This window comes from Heliangelus exortis, chromosome 3, assembly GCF_036169615.1.
Source record: "Heliangelus exortis chromosome 3, bHelExo1.hap1, whole genome shotgun sequence".
Classification (NCBI taxonomy): Eukaryota; Metazoa; Chordata; class Aves; order Apodiformes; family Trochilidae; genus Heliangelus; species Heliangelus exortis.
The window spans coordinates 89,898,661-89,924,465 of NC_092424.1; the positions used below are offsets into that span (position 1 = coordinate 89,898,661).

The window sequence follows — 25,805 nt, forward strand, 5'->3', positions numbered from 1 at the left end:
TCACTGCATGGAATGACAGCTTTCTGGATTACCTGCTTGCATATAAACTCTGCTTACATTCTATTTTAAGCACCGAAACCAGCTCTCTAAATTTAGTGCCAAGTTACACATATCAGGAAGCTGATTTCCCTCAGCTCCTCATGTAGGAAAGAGACAGACAGAATACTCCAGAGGGTAATTTTGATCATAAAAACTCCTACTTAATTTACATCCAAATACAGCTAAAAAGAAAATCCCACAAACTTTTGCTTTGCAGTTTATTTATTGAAATCAAAAAATGAGGAAAATATTTAAACATTTTGAAGAAAAACAAAGAAGGTAAGTCAGACAAAATACCTAAGAATTGGGGAGGAACTTTCATTTTCCATTTTTCAGTATGCCATAAATAACAGTATTCTAAAGCAGTGAGAGTAAATACTGGATATAACACCAGCTTCGGTATCTTTCTTTTTCTTCAGTCTATTCAAAGCCCTGAACATCTGTGTCTTCCAGGTAGTGAAGTGCATATTCCTTGGTATAGAGACAAATGCAGTTAGAGAAGGGAAAGAATGAAAGAAAGGGAAAAAAAGGAACCCAGACTGAATCAAATAAAATCAAAAAACCACAAATGAAACAGCTGCTTAGTCTTCAGTGAAGTATGCCCCCAGTCCTTCCAGTTCTGCATCAGTTGTATTTGATGAGGTGGGAGTGCAATTTGAATTCATGCTTTCCTGACTGTTACTTTTTTGATGAGAGTTTCCTGAATTACTTAGTTCCTTCTTCAGTTCTTTACCACCGCTTAATAGTTTTTGACTCTCTGTAAAATACTGGTTAGGATGATTCAAAGAAAACCCAATGTCATCAACCTGCAAGTAAAAGGAAAGGAACAATGAGTTACAGTATTTCTTTCAAAAATTGATCTTTTTCACATTCAAGAACAAATCTACTAGCAATTTTGCCAGTTCTGATTTTGTTGCAGAAAAAGGAGTCAGTTTGTCAATACTTTTCTAGTAAACATTAGGCACGACACAGAGATTGCCCAGGGAAGTTGTGGCTGCCCCCTGTCTGGGAAGTGTTCAAGGCCAGGGTTGCTGGGGCCTTCAGGAAGCTGATCCAGTGGGAGGTGTCCCTGCCCATGCAGTCAGGGTGGAACTAGATGATCTTTAAGGTCCCTTCCAACCCAAACCATTCTATGATACTAGGATATATGATTTATTTTCATAACAAAAATTCTTCCTTCATGTTAGAAATAAAATGACTGCTTTAGCGTATTCAAACAGTATTTCACACATCTTTGGTGTATTAAAGCAAAATAACACCCCAAAACATATAAAGCAATACAAGTAAAATACCATTAGAGATGTAGGACTACTGAACTCACACCTTAAAACAGCATTTCCTTACCAAAAAGAGAGACTAAGGCAAGTCTAGAGTGCAAATGGAAGCAGAAAACATCACTAAGATAGAACAGCTGCACAACATAAATCTAGATTTTAAGTACAAGTGTGAAACTCCGAATAGAAATGGAAATTCAACTCTTTCACTGTTTTCTCCAGTAGTCACAAACGCAGTGTGTAAAAGGCATAAGGCTAAGATCCAATAGATCAAGTTTATCTCTGCTCCATTGATGCTAACATTAGCAACCTGAAACTGTATGCACAAGCAAACCTAAGAACATTCCCTCTTCACTGGAAAAGAATACAGAAAACTACCATAAGGTGCAGCACATTTTTATTGCTCCTTTCTACTTAGCAGGTACATTCCTTCAACTCTGTAATTATCTGATAAATGAACATGCAAATAATGTTCATCAAATATTTCAAAACTACAAAGCTTTTGGTTTTAGAAGTAAGCTATTCTGATGTATTCACCATAAATTGCTGTTATAGCCCTGGAATCCCTTTCAGGGGCTCAGAAGTTGGAAATGCTTACCCAAAAAGGGTGCTTCCACATGTGCTTCAGGCAAACTGCACACCTTATCTGCCTCCCACTTCATGTGTATACTAAGAAAATCTCAAGAAAAATATTGCACTTGAAAAACACTGGATAACTTCCCAAGCCTGGGATTCAAGAAACCAAGGAAGACCAAGAGTCATACCCTGGTCCATTCCCACTATCTTCCCTTTTTGTCAGAATGGAAGCAACTCTGCACACACAGAGCACCTTATGAGGACATGTACTGGCACTGATTTAATATGCCAAAACCCACCACTTTAAATTTCAGCCATATGTGAGAAATCAGAAAGCAGAGAATCAGTGTGCACTCTAAATGGAAAGCTGATTAAATGCATCAACATTGCCTAGCTTAGCTCAATCATTAAATGGAGACATGTATAATAAAAACTAATTCAGACATGAAGACATTAGCAACTGTAGCAAGTGACCTTGCTTGAAAAATCTTTAAAATAATTGACAAGCCAAGCACATTAATTTGGTACTCAAAATAACGGGCATAAGGTTTAAAATAAATAAATAAATAAATAAATAAATAAATAAATAAATAGATGCCATCATTGAGTTTCATTTCAGTCTTATCTGGATTAGTTTCATCCAGCCAGCTTTCATCCATGCTGCAATTTCCATTATATGGAAGCTAAGCTACTTCCTTAAACCACAAAAAAACAAAACAAAACAAACAAAAAAACCCCACAACAACAACAAAACAAAAAAACTTAAAAGTAAGCAATATAGTGAAAAGCTGACTACCCCTTGTGTGTAGACTACCAACATGTTTGTGTGGTTCATATTTCCAGGCTGTTAGCTAAAATTGTAGTATGATTCCAAGTACCATTTCTCCTTTTCAATCCTCAGTATTACTAAACTACAACTCTACTGGATTAAGCTTAGATGACTATTTTAATTAAAAGAATTCTGCCCATTCATCATATCACCTTTTAAGAGAGCCTGAAGAGAGGGGAAGGTTTGTTCATAATCACCATTTTGTGATATAGTGATACATAAAAAATTCTGTGTAATTTTCAACAAGGTTCTGTGAGTGTTTCTCTGAATAAAAATATTCTGTTCTGGCTAGAAATACAACAGAAATTTGACCACTAAAATGGAGTTAAAACACATAAAATATTCCTGGCTGCTAGACTGCTTGTGTAACTTCATGTGAGCTTTACAATGTAAAATATAGATCGAAGAATATCAATTTAAATGATGAAGCTTTTAACTTAGCTGTAAGTTACCAAAACCTACTACCAGAAACAAGCTGGATTTCTGTATCAGATTTATACCTGTAAATCCATCTGAAATCCATTATGCCCAAAGAAAAATTAATGTGCATTCAAAAATTTAAGCTTATAACATGTATTGACCCAAGTGAATAGGTCTATGACTTGAAGCAGAACTGTTCATTCCATCTAGCAGGTGATACTAACACAAGACTTTTTTTTTTGATTCAACATATTTGCACATGATGGCTTTCTTACAAGTTCCTCAAAATACACCAAGATTATAAGTACTCATTATAAAATGCCTGCAGATACATATTTATATGTAAATAATCAGCCATTCCAGCTGTAACATCAAAAAGTAACTAATACATCAGTATTCATGTAACCAGCATTAACATCATCAGTTCCTTTGGAATTTAACTTAGTAACATGGACATTGTCCAGTTAGGCTTCTTATTTATTCATAATGCTCAGACTACTAGGCAGTGAATTTATACACAATCAGATTTTAAAACACTAATTATTTCTACAGACACACTTGTAAGAACACATATTTAACCTACTAGTATTTCATAGCTGTTCATCAATCTCTTTCACTTGCCTACATATACATAGCAAAGGTCTCCAAAGTGGACTGGAAATATTTTCTCTATTGTGAGTTGTCATCCAATTCTACTAATAAAAGTAAAACACAATCTTGCCACTACTGTGACCATGAGAGATATTCCTCATTTCTGCGACTGCATTATGGTTATACTGCTTATATTTTCAGTGTCTCATTTCTACTTCATGTAAGTTGCCTTGTCTTTTCACTTCAGTGCAAAACAAAAACTTATCTAAAAGTGGTAATCAACATGAAACATCTTATTATGAACTCAAGTACAAAGATTAGACCTTCAAACAGCTATGATGCTTTCTATGTGGTTTAAAATCCAAGTCTGACTATCAAGAAAGATACTTACTATGGGTACAGTATAAACATTGTTTATTCTTGAGTCTTATTAAAATATGAAAATGTTTGAAAACATCTGTGCTACAGGCCATCCAGTCATATTTCTTTTAAGTCAAAAGACCTTCTTGTCTTCACATTTCTAGGACAGCTTGTCTTGATCAAGCTATAGTGTTATTTTTTTGAAAGTAACTTTCCCGAGAAGGAATATGCCCTAACTTGAAAACTTGAAAAATATGATAAAACCATCCATGCACTATCTGTAGCACCTTTTTTCCCCCCACACCTGCTGAAAGACTAAAGAAGCTGCATATGCATACATTTCTGTTATAAAGTGCAGGGTATTAATAACACCAATAAATATATAAATGCAGAAAATTTTAAAAAAGATCTTAAAATACTGAAATGGAAAACTAACAACACAGACAGCTAATGATGGGTTTGAAGACTGCAAATAGTCTTTGGAAGTCATGAATGATTTCCAAAGCCTTCTTTAAGACAAAGGTGGTGATTATAGTTTAACATAAATTAGAAGCTACTTACATCATGTGTCAACTCGAAGTACTTCTGGCAGGCCAGCTGGTAATGCATGCCCTTCACCAACTCCAGGATCTATACACAGGGAGAAAAAAAAAGAATTCAGAAGAAGCACACTTACATCTTTTTGATACTTATCATTATAAGTCTTCTGTATACCTCATGGAACTTTGCAAAACAAGACCTCCTTTATATTTGTGTATCCTACTAATAACTGACAACATTTAGACATAGAGCTTTTTTAATATAACCTGGCTATGTTAAAACATGATAAATTAAAGGAAGACATGCCTGGTCCTTAGAAGATAATTCAAAGATTCTTAACTTTAAAAATACGTTGATTCTGTATTTTGGTAATATAATTGTGACAGTTATTGTCAAAGTATCGTATTGCAACATCTCTTCAGTAAGTGCAGACATAAATCTAGTGATTCAAGTGCTTGAAGCATGAAGCAATCAAGTACACGATTTGTATTTTTATCTTCCACATTACCAGTTCATGCAGATGCAAAATAAAACACTACTGTGATCCCATCAAGAAAATTTAATGCAAATCCTTTAGACAAGTATCTGTGAGTGGGTAGTGCTTTTTACCTTCAATCAGATTTGTCCTTTTTTAAATGAAGTTATTTCTAGTCAAGCTCAGCAGAATACATGAGTGAATAGTCTGTTTTGCACACCTATTAGGAAAAATCATGCCACCTTTTGTATATAAAGTTTGCTCCCAATTCTACTTTGGGTAATCTCTGTGCTGCATAAAGCCCCATTCTTATCACCAGAATGCAATGCTGGTTGAAATTTTTAAGTTTCATCATCTCCTCCTGCCTTTATATAATCAAAATCTATGCTCTCTGCTTATCAAACAGAGAAAATGTCTGGAATTAAGAGATAGCCTCAGTGGAAGGAAAAATAGTTTTCAAGAAATGTTAATTTCAAGCCCCCTTCCCAATGTTGACCTTTGTGTCAAACACAACAACACACTCCAGCTTGACTCCCTGCTGGATTCATTATTGGATGCTGCCTTGTACCTATTGACAGACGTATAAACAAATTACATTTGCTGAATGGGTAAGAACAGCAACAAAATGCAAGGAAACTACTTATCTGCATTGTTCCTCTGTAGTAGTCCAACTGATTACATTTCTATACCTCTTGCCACCTCCTGTTAAATCTTCTGTAAAAGATCAAGGACAACCAGGCAATGAAGCCTGAAATCTGTCACTATCTGTGTACTGGTTTTGTTCATAGAATCATAGAATCATAGAATCCTAGGGGTTGGAAGGGACCTCGAAAGATCATCTAGTCCAACCCCCCCTGCCAGAGCAGGGCCACCTAGAGTACATCGCCTAGGAACGTGTCCAGGCGGGTTTTGAATGTCTCCAGTGAAGGAGACTCCACAACCCCCCTGGGCAGCCTGTTCCAGGGCTCTGTCACCCTTACAGTAAAAAAATTCTTTCTGATATTCAACTTGAACCTCCTATGCTCCAACTTACACCCATTACCCCTTGTCCTATCACTGGTCACCATAGAGAAAAGCCTAGCTCCATCTCCCTGACACTCACCCCTTACATATTTGAAAACATTGATGAGGTCACCCCTCAGTCTCCTTTTCTCCAAACTAAAGAGACCCAGCTCCCTCAGCCTTTCCTCATAAGGGAGATGCTCCACTCCCTTAATCATCTTAGTAGCTCTGCGCTGGACTCTTTCAAGCACTTCCCTGTCCTTCTTGAACTGAGGGGCCCAGAACTGGACACAATACTCCAGGTGCGGCCTCACCAATGCAGAATAGAGGGGGAGGAGTTGGGGCTTTTTTTGTTTGTTTATTTTTTAATCTTGTCTCTCCTTTGAAAATGACTGAAAAGATTTGTCACATTAAGTATTTAAGGACTGAAGAAAACTCATCTATTCTAAAAATTTGCATTGTGTTGCCTGCGTTTTCCTGTTTGTTCCTTACAATAAAATCTGTACCATGCAAAAGAGTTGTCTGCTTTTAAATAAATGCTACACATGTTGTAGTTATGTACTTTTGTAAAAAGTATTTTTCACATAAACTGGAGTAATGCTCAGAAGACTCATATGTCTGTTGAATTGTTGGAAGAAACATCCAGAATATTCTGTAGCATTCAGGGTTTTCTAACTTGAATTTTCCAGATGAAATAAGTCAACTAATTTAGCCTAGTTCATACTTTGAATTTTCTCAAAGTGATTCTTGATTTAATCAAGGTTACACCACCTACAAATTATACAAATAAATAAGTTCTCTACATTCAGGTATAAATATATTTCAAGTCTCAGAACCTTCAGTGAGCAAACCAAAACTTCAGTATAGACAAAGTCTGAGTATAAGCCCCAGAAGTTTAAAAGCACTGATGTTCACTTGTAATTGAAGAGAACTTTTTGGAAAAGTTGATCACTTGAAAGGCTGGCAGTCATTCAGTGCAGTTTAACTTTTCAATCACAGACCACAAGGTTATAGCTGCTTTTTGTATCAATGATGCCATTATCCAACTATTCTGAAAAGCAGAAAAAGACAAGGAATATCAAAGCTAGCTTTTGATTTACTAACAATCATTCACAGGATGCGAGATCAAGCTGCTTGTCTTCTCTGACAGTTCAGTGGAAAAATGGTAACTTAAAGTGACAGCTATCAGAAAAGAGATCACTGACCAACATGGCACAAATGATGACAGAGTAAAGGAACATTTATAAATAAATTCCAGTTTTGCAAGAGAGAGCATTCTGAGAAACCAAGCCTGTTTAAGTCCTTGACTCATCCTTAGGAAACTATTGAGCCACCTGTAAGGTGGAGAACTGCACTGAATTGATACTACTCACATATGAAAGCTGTAATGGTCTTGAAGGCTTCAAGTTTTAAAGACCATCCACATTATTTTGCAACACCATGATCTCTATTGCCCAGCTACACTGCAGTTTTATCCAGGAAACTATATCAAGGTCCCACTCCCTTCTAGACTCCTCAGACCTCTCAGAGGCTGCTGTTAAGTCCCCAGACAGATTTTTCTACTCTACTGCTATGAAGATGCATATCTTAAAGAAGACCTGTTAGAGCAATCTCTAGCAGCATTCTACAGTGAAGTTTGGTAATTAGGTCTTCATGGCACTTCTTTTCCCCAACACTGAAAGAGTGCTCCATACAACAGAGTGCCCACCAGAACACTCCTGGGACGTTCACTGAGTTTGTTAAATTTATTTCTGTACATGATTGCATTGGTAACCATCATCTTACTCATAACTCCTTTACCCTCTTCACATCATCTCCCCAACTTTGACTGGTTGGACAATTTCAGCCAAATTTGACAAGTAGCAATGGCAGAGCTCTGCACTTCCAATGTGTTGATTGCAAGTTGCAGTTGGTTAGAAAACCTAGACCAACATTTGTGGCTCATGCAAGGAAAAGCAGTTATAATTCAGATCCTACTCATTCTGAGAGTCAGAGCCAAGCTAGCACATATATAACTTTGAAATGGTCACATCACAGGGGACCCGATTCATCTTCTGCATAATGATGAGGCTGAGGAATAAGCAGCACATTAAACATATCCAAAGAAGATTAGGCTTAGTAGATTAACTGGGTTTAATAAGGAAGAAGCTGCTTAGAGAAAAGAAACAAACAAAAAGGTTAAAAATTGCAATGATGGGAGTCCAGCTAAAAAGGAGTCCTCTACGTGAAACTACCAATCCCCTACTTAAATAAAATTGTAATTTGTTATAAATATTCCCTTTCCTATTACATTTGGGCACATGATGAAAGCACACTTGCAGATGTTTCTCACTAGTGTTACCCAGAAACAGTCCTCCACTCAAAACTCTATTAATTCACTGCAGCATTCTTTTGCCTCTACATTTATTAAGACATTTACACTAAATTGCTTTATTTTCCAAGTAAAGGTACATACTCAAGGACTCTGTTAGCTCTTCTGTGCCTTTTATTTCACTGCCATCTGCAACTTGTTTTTCTGATGCTGCTTTACTGACTACTAATGAGAATAAGATGATGTCTGGCAGCTGTACACAACCACCTGCTTCATAGATCCTTGGCATTCAAAGCTAAGATGTTGCACAGCAAGATAGTTTAAGCTCTGTAATTATCCATTGTTATTTTCACTTACTCAAAGTTAGTTCGTTTTATTGGAAAATTGCAGAATTACTTTATATTTCCAAAACAAAAATCTTTCCACTACAGATTCATTTAACTACTACACATTTCTAACTTTCTTTTTATTTCAGAGTTGACTATTGATGCGATCAGGTGCAACTGCTGGAACATTCCAGCTTTCTTGTGTTTTGAGTCAGTTTGTGACAATTTTCAAAGTATCACAGAATGGGTTGCAAGGGACCTGAAAAATCATCCAGCTCAAGCTCTACTGTATGGGCAGGGACATGTCCTATTAGACCAGGTTGCTCAAAGCCTTGAACACTTACAAGGAGGAGGCACCCACAGCTTTTCTGGGAAATCTGTTCAACACCCTCACAGGAAATAATTTCTTCCTCATATCTACACCTAAATCTACCCACCTCTAGTTATAGACCATTACCCCTGATGTAAACACTTTTGAATATACAAAAATATGTCTCTTGAATCAATTTTTTTTTTTCTTTCTCCCTGCTATGTTGCAACATGCTGTCAATTAACATATGTTTACCTCACCATATGCCTGACAGACACCTAAAAGATAAGAATGCTTATCAGGTCACCTCCTGGTGCATGGTGGAGACCAAAACAATGAAAGCAGCAGGACACCAGAAAGACAAAAAGGCTCATCTCCAGGAAGTCAGAAAGTCTGTGCCTATCAGGGACTTATGCAAAGAAGGGACCCCTCTTCTTTTCCTGTAAAAAAGCCCAGGAAAAAAGGAGAGGCGGTGGCTTTCTTCTAGACCCCCCCTCTCTCGGCACTTCGGCTTCAGCTACGGGACAGAGAAGCGGCAGGAGCTACAGACCCTACGCTCCCGACTACAGCCAGAGGCCAAGGCCGGCGGACGGTGATAACATCTTAATTACTCCCTCCTTCTTTTCTCTTCTTAACGACTCTTCTCTCCAAAGTAACTAATTGTATAAAACCTAAATAAATCCTTGTAACTTGTTTAAATCATAAAGCCTTGTTATTTTTGTAAATTCACGCGTCTTCTATGAGTAGTGGCTGAATTTTCCTCGCAAACAAAATATAAATAATAACTCGGATCGTAACAACCCCTCATGCTATCACTACATGCCCTTGGTAAAAGTTACCCCCAGGTTTCAGGCATACCCCCTTCAGGCACTGGAAGGCCACTATAAGGTCTCCCCAGAGCCTTCTCTTCTGGCAGGCTGAACAAGCTCAAAGCTCACAGCCTGTCTTCGTAGCAGAGGTGCTCCAGCCTTCTGATCATCTGCATGGCTCTCTCCTGGACACACTTCAACAATTGCTGCTCCCTCCTTTGTTGGGGATTCCAGAATTAGACACAGAAATCCAGGCGGGGCCCCATAAGAGTGATACAGAAGGGAATAATCACCTCTCTTGGGGTGATTATGGCATGCAGGCCATGCTTCATTTGATGCAGCCCAGGATGCACTTGGCTTTCTGGGCAACAAGCACGCATTGCTAGCACATGTGTAGCTTCTCATCAAACAACACCCCCAAGTCCTCCTCCTCAGGGCTGTTCTCAATCCATTCTCTGCCCAGCCTGTATTTGCGTTTGGAACTGTCCCAAAGCATGTGCAGGACTTGTTCAACATAATGCAGCTTGCAAGAGCCCATCTCTCAAACCTGTCAAGGTCTTTCTAGATGGCCTTTCTTCTCTCCAGTGTACCAATGGCACCACACATAGTATCATAGGCAAGCTTCTTGAGATCCCCCCCCTTGATCCCCCTCTCCATGGGGTCAACAAAGATTTTAAATAGCACTGGTTCCAGGTCTGCCACACATCACTGGTTTCCACTTGGACATCAAGGCACTGATGGCAAGTCTTTGAGTTCAAGCATCCAAACAATTCCTTATCAACTGACTGGTCCATTCATCAAGTCCATGTCTCTTCAATTGAGAGGCAGGGTTGTTATGTTGGACATTTTCTCAGATTTAAGCTTTTTTCCCTCAGGGACTCATTTACAGGCTAGAAAATCATTGCTACAGCCTTGCTGCAGAGCTCCTGCCCCTTTTATGCTCTTCGACTTCTTCCATAGTGACGAGTACTTGATCACAGTGATCAGCACTGTGCATGGTAATATTTAGAACACCCTCACAGATCAATTTCTCCCCTGCAATTTGCAATACAACTGTTTAAAAAAACACATTTGTATTCTAGTATACTTTATAAACATAAAAGGAAGAGGCAGTCATGATTCAGAAGAAGGTATTTTATTAATGTCTCTTAAAAATGTCTATTTTTTCCTTTCATTTTTTAAGGATAAGTTTTCAAGCCTGAAGTTCTTATTTTATGAATTTCAGTAAGAAAATCATTAAATACTTGACAAAAGAGTTAGTGAATACCTGAAAAGAATGTGTCAGTATGAACCTCTGTGCTGGAGCAACTCCTGGAGCTAATAAAATAAGATGGACATTAATTTAAACTGAGTTAATAATTTTAAAAGGAAACAACTCTAATGCTTGTTGGTTTTGATTGGTTGGTTGGTTATGGGCTATTTTTCAAAGATTTATAGAGTCTACAGATGAAAGCCAACGGTGTGCATCAAAGGCAAGAAAGGTTAAGGCACCCGACCATTCCACTTCTCTGATTTCACGTAGTTTTAAAATAGCCCTATAAAAATGTATATTTTATGATCACAAAATTTTCTGTATGTTTCTCAGTGACACATTTCCACTTAATTGATAAATTCTGCATGAGTTTACAGCATTTATTCCAAAAGACAGGCATGCCTGATTTCATGTATGATAGCAATTTTAGGTATGAATGCAACACATTCCTCTGTTGCAAGAAATGCCACATCAAAGTCAGGAGTGCTATCAAGTGCAAAAGCAAGTATCTGAAATACTACAAAAATAAAATAAAAATAAGTTACAATACAAATTAAACTGAAGTATTTGCTTCAAGTAACTTCTAAGTTTTCAACATAGTTTCAAGAACATGCTGAAACATTTTTATTTCATATGTTGGTTCTTTGTTTTCCTGTCTTATCATCCTGAACTGTGATTAATTCCTTTGATATTTTTGTGTTTTCTTCCTTCTTTCATCAAAATAAAAATTTCATGAGTAGTTTAATACACAATAAATTGAAGTTGCTGAAGTGTGAGGACACAGACGTTGGTTCTTTCCACACATTCCTGCCATCTCAAAATGAACCTCAATACTCTTCATATTCCCCATGAAAACCTATAGTTTGAGAATTTTTAAACTATTTTAGCATTATTTTATGTCATAAGCCAGCATAAGGAAAGGAAGGGAAACTCAACAGGTAGGGCTGAACAGAGACTAGAAGTGCCTTCCATACCAGCAGGGCCCATTTAGGCTAATTAACTGTTCCTGGAACTGAAGTCTATGATTCAACAAATTAATTTAAATACTTCTAAATTTGACACAGTGAATTCATGCCAGTCATCTCTTCAATACCAGGGAGGAAAAAAACCCTCATTTTAACACTACTTTTAGTACTACTTTTGCTAAAAGTGACCTTTGAATACTGGCACAGCTTTCCCAGAGAGACTGTGGAGTCTCCATCCTTGGAGACTTTCAAAAACCATCTGTCCATAGTCCTAAGCATAAGATTCCAGATGATCCTTCTTGAGGGGGCTTTGGACAAGATGACAGAGGCATCTTCCAAACTCAGCTGTTCTGTGATTCCATAATAAACGCTCTCAAAAGCACCTGACACTACATTTTAACATCATCTTGGTGTTTAGATTATCAAATCTAAGCTTAGAGAGAGATAATTCCTAGTTCAACTTTTAATTAACTATTTAATCAACAATTTAATAAAACATCTACCTCATGCATTTTCAGAAGTGTTCTATCATCATTAAATCCATCCACCTAGTCCAAGTCTTCTGTACTGTCATAGCCTTTAATTATCAATCAAGTTAGCTGTGATTCTCACCAAATTTCTGCATCTTTCAGCATTTTCTGATTCTCTCATCTCCTTTCCCTATACTGTTTTTTTATTTTAATGTCATAAACACATCCCTCAGCCTAGCAGTTTAACATCAACACTTTTTCTTACCAATACTTAGATCTTTTAACAAACCACTTCTATTTAATCACACGTAGCCCTTTTAACATCACACACTCAGCTGACAGTAGCCAGATATACCTTCTTATTTCTAAGATTTGTTTCAACTTTTTTGAAATAAAACTGAAGCTAGGGAAAATTTAGTAGGTCTGAAATACTGTAACTCTATTTTTTTAAAAAAATTAGTTTCAATCCATATCATGCTAAGATGTTTAAGTGACCTGAAGATGTGAAGTCACATCACATTAATACCGTATAGTATGCCACCCATAGATGCTATCAGTAATACTAACACCAGAACACCAATAAACATGCATTGTAAAAGCCACTGGGGTCAGTCAAGAGGTGTGATCAGTGATCAGAGTAAGTGGGATTTTTAATACCAGAAAAGAAGGCCTAGTATTGGCTGCTTAAATTTGTATTTGTATCCATTCAGACTATTTACAGAAGTTATCCTAGTGAAATCAATAAGCATGTTCACACTCAGAATATAAAAACAAACACAAGACAATTAAACAAAGTACACAATTTAGCGAAGACGCTATAAAAGATTTACTTTTACTATGAGTTTCCTTGAATAGTCTTTCAATACTTTTACACTGTCAATTTTGAAAGATTGGGGTTCGATGTAGTCAAGACATTAACTACCTGAGAGATCTTGGACAGTGAGCAAGGAGTCTGAATCCATTGCTTGAAAATGACATACAATTTCTAGATGAAATGTACAGTGCTTCTAAAAACTCTTGGGGAGCAAATTTGTAAGGGTACCCTGCTTCAAGATTTCATTTTTAAAGAATTTATTTATTGGAGAAAGAATCCCACCACAAAAATCTGTGTTCTATGTAAAAGCATTAATTTTGCGAAGAGTTAATAAATATGAAGTGCCTTACAATATCATTGTCAGTTACATATTTATTACAGCCACAAGTCAAAAAAAGACAAGATCTGGAAATAAAGTTGCTGAAAGAAACTTTAAGGAACCTTGATGTACCAAATTTCACCATAATAATAACATGGGTATCACATGAAATTTGTCTCTATCAATACTACAATTTGTCCTTGTGTTGTTGTTTGTTTTCTGTATTTCCACAAAAAAATACTTAGTAAAAGATCGTTCATTTATGCTCAGTATTAGTTATTAATAACCAATAAAGTACCACTTTTTAATATTTCTTATTTAATCAGAATCTACAAAAGAACTCCTATGAAGATGACTGATGTTAGGGCAGAACTGTTCAGCTCAAGAGAAAGTATTTTTAGAGCCAGCAATGATCTAAAATGTTTTTAATATCAGTCAGTCAGAAGTGAGAGTGTGGAGGTGTTTTCCCACTGTGGTGGGTTTTGGCTTTTTATTCAAGGAAATGCATAGCTGCATCAGAAGCCTAGGCACAGGCTGCCTTATTTATTTCCATCTCTGTGAAGACTCTCCAGCCCCCTCAAACACTAAATTTGTCAGAGAACATTGGTCAAAGGTCAATTACTCAATCAAAATCTTTAATTTAATCCAATTACAGGAAAAGGCAGCTTTTTAAATTAAGAGAACAATTCTTGTAGAAAGAACATTCTTTCTTCTGAACTTATCAACTGCTCATTTACATAAACCCTTTTCCCTAAAGAAAAAACAGTAATTGGAGAAAAAGCAAAAAGGATTGCTTGACACTGTTTCTCCTCATAGTAGAACCAGATTTTTTTTATTAGATTTTGCTTTTGCTATAGCAGTCAATTGGGAAAAAGGCCATTTCTCCAATAAATTTTTCAGAAACAAGGAATAGATATTTTGAAATAACATTAATTCAAAGCCTATCATATCTACTTTTCAACTTGATACGTATAAGAAACAAATTACAATGCACTTAGTACAGCACTACAATGGATGATCTTTCTATTTTTCAAATTCATTAGCTATTGTCAAACTTGGTTCAATAAATATTTTACCTGTTTAGCAGTATATCAAAGAAATTATATATGATGCAAACTATACTATAAATTCAAATGCTATACAATCATACATTCACACATCAGATGCCCAGCTAACCCTATTACTTCTCCAAAAATAAATTAAAACCAAAAAAAGCTACTGTCACAAATTAATAAATAGTCTAACCTAATAAAAATGTGAAACAAAAGTCAAAATTCAGTTCTTGGAATAAGCATTAGGTTTAATGCTTTCTGCTACAGGCTATATAGTAACTGGGCAAGACATGGAAGACAACTGCTATATTCCCTGACAAAGATGACTTCAGTAGGTACCATCTCAGACAAGACACAGCCTCAGAAAATCTGGACTGGGATAGCAGGCTGGATGTAGATACTTCACAGCAAGCAGATTCACATATTCAAATGTTTTAATCACTTTTTTTATTACTGACTACTACAAAATTAATGCAATGAAAGCAGTCCAGTGCACAGACTGATTACCAAAGTCATGTGGTAATGATCACTGTATGACTTTCACAGGCCTTGTAGTATTTTTTATTGCTAGTTCAGAACACAGTAGTCATGTATCTGCTGTAAACAGGCTGGCTAAAAGAAGGAAGTGGTTCAGGAATCGGTTCAGGAATCAATGAAAGCCCAGTGTGTTACTTTTCACTACAATTTCTAGAATACTGTAATTTGCACTCAACAGGGACTGCAAGTCTTGGGCTTCCATTTGAATTCCTTATAACAGCTCCTTAGCCAGAGAGAAGAGTGCATTACTATTAACCTGGAAAGCAGAAGTCTACTGATCACACCTGCTACCATTGCAGGGAGTCTCAAAACTCCCTCAGTTACCACCATAAGGAAGTAAGCTGAGAAATAGTTGATCAAGTAAGATTTCACATAAAGGCTTGCACAGATTTCACATAAAGGCTTGTAAAACATCCAAAACTGAATTTTCAAACATGCAGGCATGAACATGCTAGCTGCAACTGGTATGGGCTGGTTGTAAACCTTTGTAGCATTCAAGCTTCACAAAAGTGATTTGTTCTGATCATCTCTTCGCTAATGAGACACTGACAGAGAACTACCACAGAACCTGGTCACAGGCTCTGCAGATAAACTATTTAGATGAAGAAAAATGATATCTTGGAAGCCCAGAAAGATGAGAAGTTAAGATCAGAGATGCCTGGAGATAAATGCTGGGGAATTCCCTGGCACCACAGCCTGTAATGCCTGAGACTGCTAATTGCAACCATCTGGAAAACAGGTATTGACAAGACTTAGTCACATCCTTTCCCTTGCTGGGGAAGGAAAGTTGAGACCTCAGCAAACACACCACCAGGGTGAGGAACAAGTGAGGGACTCTGAGAAACAAGCAGGGGTATAGTTCTAATCTCCTTGATTCTTAAAACAAATGAGCAAAAATCCAAAACCAAATCAGTATCCTGATCCACAACAGGCTGTCATTTACTGTCTCCTCTGTGATTCCATCACACACATTTGTTGATGATCCAGCTACTTTGCACACTGTCTTTGATTAAGCAGATGAGAGATTTCCACTCATAGCAGAGAGCTCAGAGTCCTGGAAAACTGATGTAAAATGCCTGCTCCTTTGAGTTTGCTGTCCTGTGCACATGGCCACTCGAGTGTCCTCTCAGTCCAGAACAACACATTTATCTCTACCATAAACCAGGCAGAAAGAACCAAAAAAATATTCAGGTACATATAGTGATCTGTTCCTGACAACACAGAAGGGGATTTTTCACTTTGTGACAATCTGCATCTGGAGCAAAAGAAGACACTACACAAAGTCATATTTGAAGACAGCAAAAGAATTTTGGAACAAAGCTAGGAAGTGAAAGAGGCCTTGAGCCCCAGGAGAGGCTGAGGGAGATGAGGTTGCTCAGCCTGGAGAAGCTCACGGGAGACCTAATAACAAACTTCCAGTACCTGAGGGGGCCTATAGGAAGGCTGGAGATGGATGGTTTGCAAGGGCCTGTAGTGACAGGATGAGGGGCAATGGCTTTAAATTACAGAAAAGTAGATCTAGACTGGATGTTAGCAAAAAAAGTTCTTTACAATGAGGGTAGTGGAAAAATGGAACAAGTTGCCCCGGGGAGATAGTTGAGGCCTCATCCCTGGAGATACCCACAGCGAGGCTCTACAAGGCTCTGAGCAATCTGAAATAGTTGAGGATGTACCTGCTTACTGCAGGGGGGTTGGACTAGATGACCTTTAGAGGTCCCTTCCAACCCGAATTATTCTGTGATTCTATGAAAGACATATTGTTTATTAAAACACATACTTGAAAGGTCAAACTCTAAATCATTCATTAAATATAGGAATCTGTTGGGTTACAAGGAACCACTCATTTATTCTGGAGTTTACAGAAGGTCTAATAGAATCAAAGGGTATGGTTTGTGTGAATGTCAATGTGGAGGCCCAGATACTGTAGAAGAAATTATATCGTAGGCTTTGAAAGATTGACAAGCCATCCACCCTTAATAGCCATTCACTGAGCAAAAGGAAAAACTTTTCTGATACTCCACAACTATCACCAGCATCAGAAAAGACTCTAAAAAGCCACAGTCTGGACTGAAGGATCAACTCTTATTAGTAATACAAATGTTGCATTATTAGTAATGCAAATGTACCAATAAGATCTGTACAAGATCTTGGAGACAGACGTATATCAGTACTCTCCTAAGTATCTTAAAGACTGTCTGATGTAAAAGATCAGCTTCTGAAAACACAGCTACAGCCAGCTTCTCTTTATTTTTTTAAGTTATTATTGGTTTTCAGGAGGGAGTTACTTTGTGCTGACTTTGTTTTTAATATTAGGAGTGGCCCCTGCAGAAACCTGTACCCTGACTGCACTTAAAGTGACAGCACAAATTCAGGGACAGCACTGTCTCCATTTCCTGGCAGACACTGATGGAGACAGTTTTTCTTACTCACTTTTTAGATGAAATTTACAACTCCTAGTGAATCTTTATCCTCCTTTCCAACCAAAAAAACCACACACACAAATAAATCCTAGAACCCAATTCACATAAAGTATGGAGCTATGCTCCATAAGAAGATATTGCCCCACTGTGCAAATTCAAAGAAATAACCTCTACTAAATCCTACCCACACATATCAAGGCAGTAAATCCTCACTAGTCTTTCCAATGATTAGCAGGATAAAAGTATCAGAGCAGCACCAATTTGTGATGCATATAAAAAAGGAAAATAGCTAAAGGAAAGTATTGCTAGTGACTGGCAGATACACAACAGACAGTGAAATGCTTATATGAACTAGGAGAAAAGAAGAAAAAACAGAAGAAAAAACATCCCTAGGTATTTCAAGAATATGTCAAGACTAAGTGAATGATAAACACTTCAAAACCATTTTCATTTGTGTGTAACTTAATCCTCCCAAGGGAGACTATTTTCAGCGGAACTTTCACATACTTTTGCATCAGCTGATGCCTGATAAGCCTCCACAGGACACTCCACATACACTAAAGACAGTAGCTTAGAGGAGGTTTTTCCCATGGACATCAAGGCAGTTAATATACAAAACTTTTTATACACCTGCCTCATCTTACCTCTGTCCTGTACCTCTGCTTTCATTGAAGATGATGGCAACATTTTAGACCCTTAGTCTCTTGCTTGAGCAAACAATTGAAGTCACAGTCCTTCAGTTTACGTATCAAAAAGTTTCAAAGTCTGAGTGGTTCTTGCTACATGAAATGGATTATAATGTTTTTCAATGTTACCTTTCAAAAAGCTGCTAAAAATCTCTGCTTAATTTCACTAGACATTTCAATTTCTTTGGTTGTTTAGAGAAAGTTAGCATAATAAATGATTAAAAATGTATGGGTTTTAGAAGTTTATTACAGAAAACAATTGCTTATGTCTACTGACTACACAGTAGGGTCTTCCACAAATCACTGCAAGTATAAAATTAAATTCTCTAAATTACAAGATTAATTTAAATTTTTTTATCACAGTGCAGTAAAGAAAAATTCTGCATTGCATCCACCACAGTAATAAACCAACACATAATATTAAACAATAAAAGGTGATAACAATAATCAATACAGATTGATTACACTGGACTGAATACACTGGAGCCAGACGGTCAAGATTCTGGTTTAAACTCTTTATAGGAAGATGCATTTCACAATACATACTGATAAATCACATATAGCATTCCTACACAAATAGGAAGTAAAATGGAAAAGCAGTACCTCATAAATAAAACCACCAAACAAAATACACCTTACCTGAGTTATTCCACTGGGAGGGATCTTGTACAACTGCAGCTTCTGCTTCAATAGCTCAGGATCACTGTGGCGGAATGGGCACCCTGACAATAAAAAACAAGCAAGTTCACAAACAAAGCTGTTTACCCAGGAGTTAGCACAGTAAGGCACTCAAGAGACCAGCTAAGCTGTTCCTAATTGTCTAACAGCTTATTAATAAGAAAGTTAATTGCCCATGTGTATAATTGCTTGCTTTTTTTTTTTTTTTTTTTAATAATTACTCTGCTGCATGGCTACCAGGGCACCACAGGCTCAGGAGTTACATGAAATATCCCAGCATAAACAGGCTACAGTTCCCTTTCACTGATAGGAAAAGTTTTATCATTAGTTCCTTACTAACGATAGTGCTCGTACATTTAATAGGTGTGAAAGAAATAACAGGAAAATACAAGAAACTAGAGCCATCTAGTCTTTAATGCGTAGTCCTTTGTAAAAATAGTACTTTAGAGATACCTTAGAAAGTTCCACTGCCTCAAGTAAGAGTGGGTTGGGTTTTTTTGTCCCAGAATTAGTTTTGAGACTCACGGGAATTGTGGGCTTAGTACTAGAATAACAGTAGTGAAGCCAGTGCAGGTTTTTCATGTTTAGTCACATAGAAAGTACCCTTTAAGGTACCCTAGCAAACTTCAGAATTCTGTACAATTTAATTCCTGTCTCAAAACACCTCTAATTGTTCATTTCTTAAAGCTGGTATACATTTACAGCCTTCTAAAGAGAACAGTACAAGACAACTTAAAATTAAGTACATAATTTAAGAGACTACAAGAGGGAGTAACTTCTCTAGCCTAGGAAAGAGACTTCTGCTGATTTTAAGCCCCCCCCCCTTTTTTTTTTTTTATTTAGGAACTCACCATGATAATCCCCTTGACTTGGTGGATTGGACATGATAATCTTCATGCAGCTGTATGGGGTATAATCAGTTCTCTTTCCTTCTTTCCCATAGTTGTGGCGAATGCTGTAAGCATATCCTTTGTCAAACTAAATAGAAGCAAAAGGATAAATTCTTACACACTGTACCAGTGACCCTATGTGCTTTGCAAACAAAAATTTTGGGTAACAAAATTAATCTTCCAAACATATTCAATCTAAGAAAAATAAAAATTGAGCTGCTTGCTGACAGCTTTGATTTTTATATTACATGGACTTGTATATACACACATTTTACACACACATCACAAGACAAGTGAGTAACTGCATTGATTTAAGGTCTTTTCAGCTGATTTGGTAATTGCTTTAAAGATACCAAGATTTAAAAATCAAAATTTTGAGCCCCTCAATGTTAGTAAATGGAGAAAACACAGCAATTCAAAATCTTTCAGAAATGTCCATAAAATTATTGCTTTATCAGAGCAAAAAACAGAAATATCATATAGATTTCCTTAACTCAGGCTCACATTCTTATTCTCTCAAAGCATAATGCTTTATCTATACTTTCAACACTGAAATTTAATTCATTAGATTCTGAAATGGAGTATATTTCACCTGTAGAAAAGCGAAAGATTTCAGCAAATCTGCTTTGTCTACTGATAGACTACCAACTCCTTCCATAAAATGAAATCTTCTAAAGTAATACAGATGAAAAAACACATTAATCTTGGCAGCTGAGTACAGTGCTATCAATATATCATTTTAGATAAGTCCTGTGGAGAACATTCAGTGACTTCAGTTCATGTTATTTTATATATGGCTATAGGTGACATAAAATCTGTAGCAGATTCAGATAATTTAACATACAGATCCTGTGAAGTTGTGTTAGCTACATAAGACAACATGGAACATTTGCTCAAATACCATACTCTAGAGAAAAAACGAATAGGATAGGATAAAATAATGAAATATCATATGTAGAACTGCATGCCCTCAATTTCTCTTCTCAAAAAAGCTACAATAATACATATAGAACAGCTATGCTCTTGATCAATTAAAAATTTTAGCATTAATCCTGTGTTAAGTTCTGTGTCTGAATTAAATATAAACAACTCTCATAGGAATTTATGTTTTCTTCTCAAAAAGCACTTTAGTATCATTTATAACTCTGATATCTTACTAATATCAAACAATGTAATATACTGAGAAAAATCTGAGTGAACCTATTAAACTGAAGATAGAGCCTGTAATCCTACAGCCACCTAACCTCCCACCTCTGGAAGCTCTGGAACTTTTCCTCTTTTGCAAAAGATTAATGAAAGCATATTTCATTTGCTTAACAAAGGATATTTGATCAAGCAGTTAAATTAGATTAAATTAGGGGTTTCGTAAGGGAAAAGCAAATCTTGAATGCTTCAGGATGCATTGCTTAGTTTGCCTGAAAATTAACACCCCTCTTTAACAGCTCTGTAAACTAAAACCTTGAGCTGTAGTTCTCACATCACTTGCCTTAATGCCCACAGAAATTACTTTTGCTACCTAATTCATTATTTTATGCTGCTAAGAAGCAGCTCTTGCAGCAAACAGAAACAACAGCTACATAATAACACAACATGGCCTTGGGACAGGTTGGATATATTCTCATTGCTTTCCTGTAACCCTGGTTTGGATCTCAGAATTTTTGCAGTGGCAAATGGCAGAGGACAGTAACACAACTACATGGTGCAAGTCACCACATGTGCACTTAGATGCTTCACCAAGAACTTTCTCATCCTTGTGATTCAGTGTTTCTTATAGTAATTTATAAACAATTAGAGTGACTGTTGATTGGTTTTAAATTGTTTGAGAAAAAGTTTAACGACCTGTAAAGGTATTATTACAGTACATTCTAACTACAATTTACTATAAGGTTATCATGGCAAAAAATGTAAGTGGTCAATACTTAATTAAATATTAATACATATTAATAAATAATAATACAAACACAAAAAAATATTCTATTATCATAAAAAAGCTGGGTATGCACATACATCCAACAAGCCAAGGTGTCCAGGGTATGGTACCGAACATACTAATGATGTTCCTGGATATACAGGTGACACTGAGGCATTCTTAAACATTTTCTCCCTATAAGAATCAAAGCTCTTAGCACTGATTAGTGGGACTAAACCAGTGGTCCCAAGCCAGGATCAAGAAGGCTGCAGGCGAGTCCACTGTGCATGGATGAGTGCACTGTAGGCAAGGAACTTAAATTTTGCTTTTACATGGTATATTCATGTAAGTATCAGACTAATGCAGACTCATTTGCTTTGTAACTCTGTTTAATATATACTGCATTAGAAAGACTTCACTAGAAGACATGCAAGTTACAAATTAAGGTGTAAGTAAGGTATAAATAAAAAGGTATTAAAATGAGATATGTAAGCCATACATTTGCAACTGGTGTAGCCTAATATCAGATAGGAATTTAAGGAAATGCTACTTTCAATAAATTTGACATCTCATAAATGCATACAAGATCTTTGGATGTGGAATGAGGATGCATACATACCAAATGGACCATTTGGCAGGTACATGCTTTACTTTGAAGAAAAGCTTTGATCAAACAAAGCAGGGGAGGATGGATTGTGCGTGCCTCATAACTATCAGTTCAACACAACTGAAGACTATGTCAAAAGAGAACAATTACAAACAACATTGCCAAGGCATTCCAGCCACTGCAGAGCAATTAAAATGTCATCACTGAGAGTTACTTTACTTCCATCACTTCTTTGCAGATTAGCACCTGGAAACAGAACTTGGTCCTTCATGAATTTTGTTATCAATCCTGATATTCAGCATGTGTATTATGACAGAAAACAATCTGCTGATGGGTCTTCAGAGCCCCATGTGCTCAGTTTCAATCTTCTGCAAACCCTTCATGCTTCAGTTTAACTACTTTTGCATATACATGGAAGCTTTTATACATCTATTCCTCACAGTACTGGAAGATTTATGTATTTAAAGTCTAACAACTAAGCAAAATGACTGCAGTAATTTTGCCTAGCTTCTTAGCTGACCACCAGATGAGCTTCAACTCTGCAAAATGCAAAGAATTAATAGTTTAACACCTTTTGTTTTCAGCAGTCATTGGGTAATTCTCTGTCTAAGTGTTGAGCCTGTATGCACAAGAGCCTCAAATTCCTAAATTTATCACTCACACTTGCACATCTTGTGAAATAATTTGTTTGCTTTTTTACCATTTACTGGGCAGGAGCTCAAATCATTACTCTTGACACTGCTTAGCTGGCATATCTTTTTCCAAGCAATGCTTTTTTAAGCTTACTCTTACAGTAACCTCAATTTGGGGTTATCTTTTTCTAGATGGTGAGTAATAGTACCAAAAAATGAAAATCTGAGAGAAAGAATTACCATTCTAAGGCAAAAATCAGGTTTTGGGGGACAATTTTACCCACATCAGAAGTCCACTAACAAATTAATATACAATCTTACTGAAAATATTTGAGGTTTCATGCTGGTAGTACAGAGTATTACTGAAAATACAGAAGTGTACATTTCTTGTCATTTCAAATGAAAAAACTATACAAAGAAATAGTCATGTTTATGAACGATAATTGAGAGTTATAAGGAAATATGAAATTATAGCAAATAAATATTTTAGATGGTAATTAACACTGAAAAGGGGATGAGAACTTATCTTGTTTTCAAATATAAAAATATATTAAATCTTATTTTAAACAAGAATTAAAACAACGGAATTTGAATAGTAATATTTGACCATACTATAAAAGATAATCGTTCTATTCTTAAGTATCTATAAATTTACATTGGTACTTTCCATATAATAAATGAACACTCAATAAATCTGGATACTGTAAACATTTTTTTTTTCCTGTAGACAATTCTCTACAGTGTTCAGGAACTCTTAAGAATAAAAGTCTAATATTAGCAAAAAATATTGAATCTTTTACTATTTACTCCCCGACACACTCATCTAGAAAGTTTAATACAAGATGTCAAAACAAATCCAGTAATCAATTTCTAAACCAAGGAATCTTACTCAGTTTAGAAAAAAACCTCATGCTGCGCTTTTGGTATTCCATGAGCCACTGGTGCACCAATGTCTTTCAGATTTTTCTGCTGACGTTTTTCAGCATTTCTCACATTTGGAGCAGCTAAATGATGTAACTTCAATGTGTATCTTTCAGCAGAAGGCAAGCTGAAAGTTAATGGGGTTATTCATTTCACCAGAAGTGGCAGAGAGACTGTAAGACTCCCCAGAACACTCAATGGAGAAGGAGAGCACTGAAAGCATTTTCACTGAAAGAGATGCAAGACTGTTAACAAACTGCAAAGCAGACAGCAATTTGGCACGTGCCACAATAAAAAGTGACCAAGGAAGTTAAACAGAAGTAGAATAGTAACTAACTGTGCATCTATAGGAACGAGATTTAGGTCCAGACATCTCAATCCAGACGTCTCCCATTATTGTCAATGTAGGTCAATGCAATCAGAGGAGCCTGGGGAGAAATTCAATTTACCCTAACATAGGCACCTAGAGGCTCATTAAATAAATCATTCTCTAGGCACTATTGACTGTATAGGCTACATCTCTATTGATCACAATGGCAGCTTAGGATCTCAGTGTAAAGAACATGTATACCAAGGAGAAAAGAAATGCAGTCAGTCTGTATCAGAATTGGGAGAAAACTATACTTGTATGTATACCACTGCAGCACAGATTACAGGTTTTCAGAGAAGATGAAGACTGCCCAGGGACCCCTGCAAAGTCCATAACCTAAATTCTTACTGCTTACCCAAGCTCTACCAATACTCTTAAGAGGAGTGCTCTTATATGACGTTCTATAGTTTATTTGCACACGGTGAACACGTAAATGCATTTAGTGCCTTATGTGGATCATCATATACTGTGGCATTCAGTGTAACCAGAAAACAGTCCAGTTGTGACATCATGTGCAATTGTTATCATCTAACTCAACACTCTGGCATAGCAGGTTTCTTCATGCTAGTAAAAATAATTTTCTTCATAATTGTCTCAGCCATTCCAGGCAATCAAAATTATCAGGGCCTGTCTTTTATTAGGACTTTTGGCATTATAACAACAGACACATGCACAATCTACCACAGCAGCACCAGAAATTACTCCAAAGGAACAGGGCATATTAATCTGGCTCTCAAAGAGCACTGCTGCAGGTATGGGCTGTAATTCACTTGTGCTAGGGTTTCCCAAATTCAAAATTCTCTACAGGATACCAGTATTAATCTAATGAAGTCTGGTTCATTTTCCAGTATTTCAGCTCTACTTGGTACATCTGCCAGAAAGTAAAAAGATCTGAGCCAGTTTACTACACCAAGTGAAGTTCTCTGTCTACACATTGCTTTCAAAGAATAACCATCTCCTGATACAGTAGCTGTCATGTGCTCACTGAATTGTTTATATTTTACAGGCTGGTGAAACTATGCAGCATTCCTTAAGAATGCAATCTATAAGACAGAGATTGGAAGGTTTTGTATACTTTTTGGCCTACTTAAACCACAGAAGTGTTCTTACCTTTTAAAACAATGTACCCTGCATAGGGAGTTCACCTGAGCAATTTCCCCATCTTGACCAATTAGATATTATTGAATTACTTCCTTAATTTATTACAGCATCTCCTTGCAAGGACCCTTGTGGTGTTGCAGTGTTATTAAGAATGATTTCCAGGTTGTTATTTCTCAATCTATACTCTGATCAGGATGACATCTGAAGCCAAGTCCAGCATTAGATGACAAAAGGCACATAAGATTTAAAAAAAAGGCAAGCCTTCTCCATTGATCATGAGATCAAATAGTAAATTGCTGTTACCCTCAGGTTATAACATT

The 25,805-nt window shown here is 36.6% G+C and overlaps 1 protein-coding gene across 1 annotated transcript in view; it reads right to left on the reverse strand.

Annotated features, from left to right (window-relative positions):
• Nucleotides 1–240: 240 nt before the first annotated feature.
• The window catches only part of PRIM2 (DNA primase subunit 2), an 88,388-nt gene continuing 62,823 nt past the window's right edge, over nucleotides 241–25,805 (reverse strand). Inside the window, exons 10-13 of the mRNA XM_071741639.1 lie at nucleotides 19,907–20,033; nucleotides 19,017–19,099; nucleotides 4,651–4,719; nucleotides 241–845 (exon numbers count right to left, since the gene is read on the reverse strand). Of these exons, the coding sequence (XP_071597740.1) occupies nucleotides 621–845; nucleotides 4,651–4,719; nucleotides 19,017–19,099; nucleotides 19,907–20,033 (504 nt within the window). The 3' untranslated portion in view covers nucleotides 241–620. The remainder of the gene's footprint in view (nucleotides 846–4,650; nucleotides 4,720–19,016; nucleotides 19,100–19,906; nucleotides 20,034–25,805) is intronic.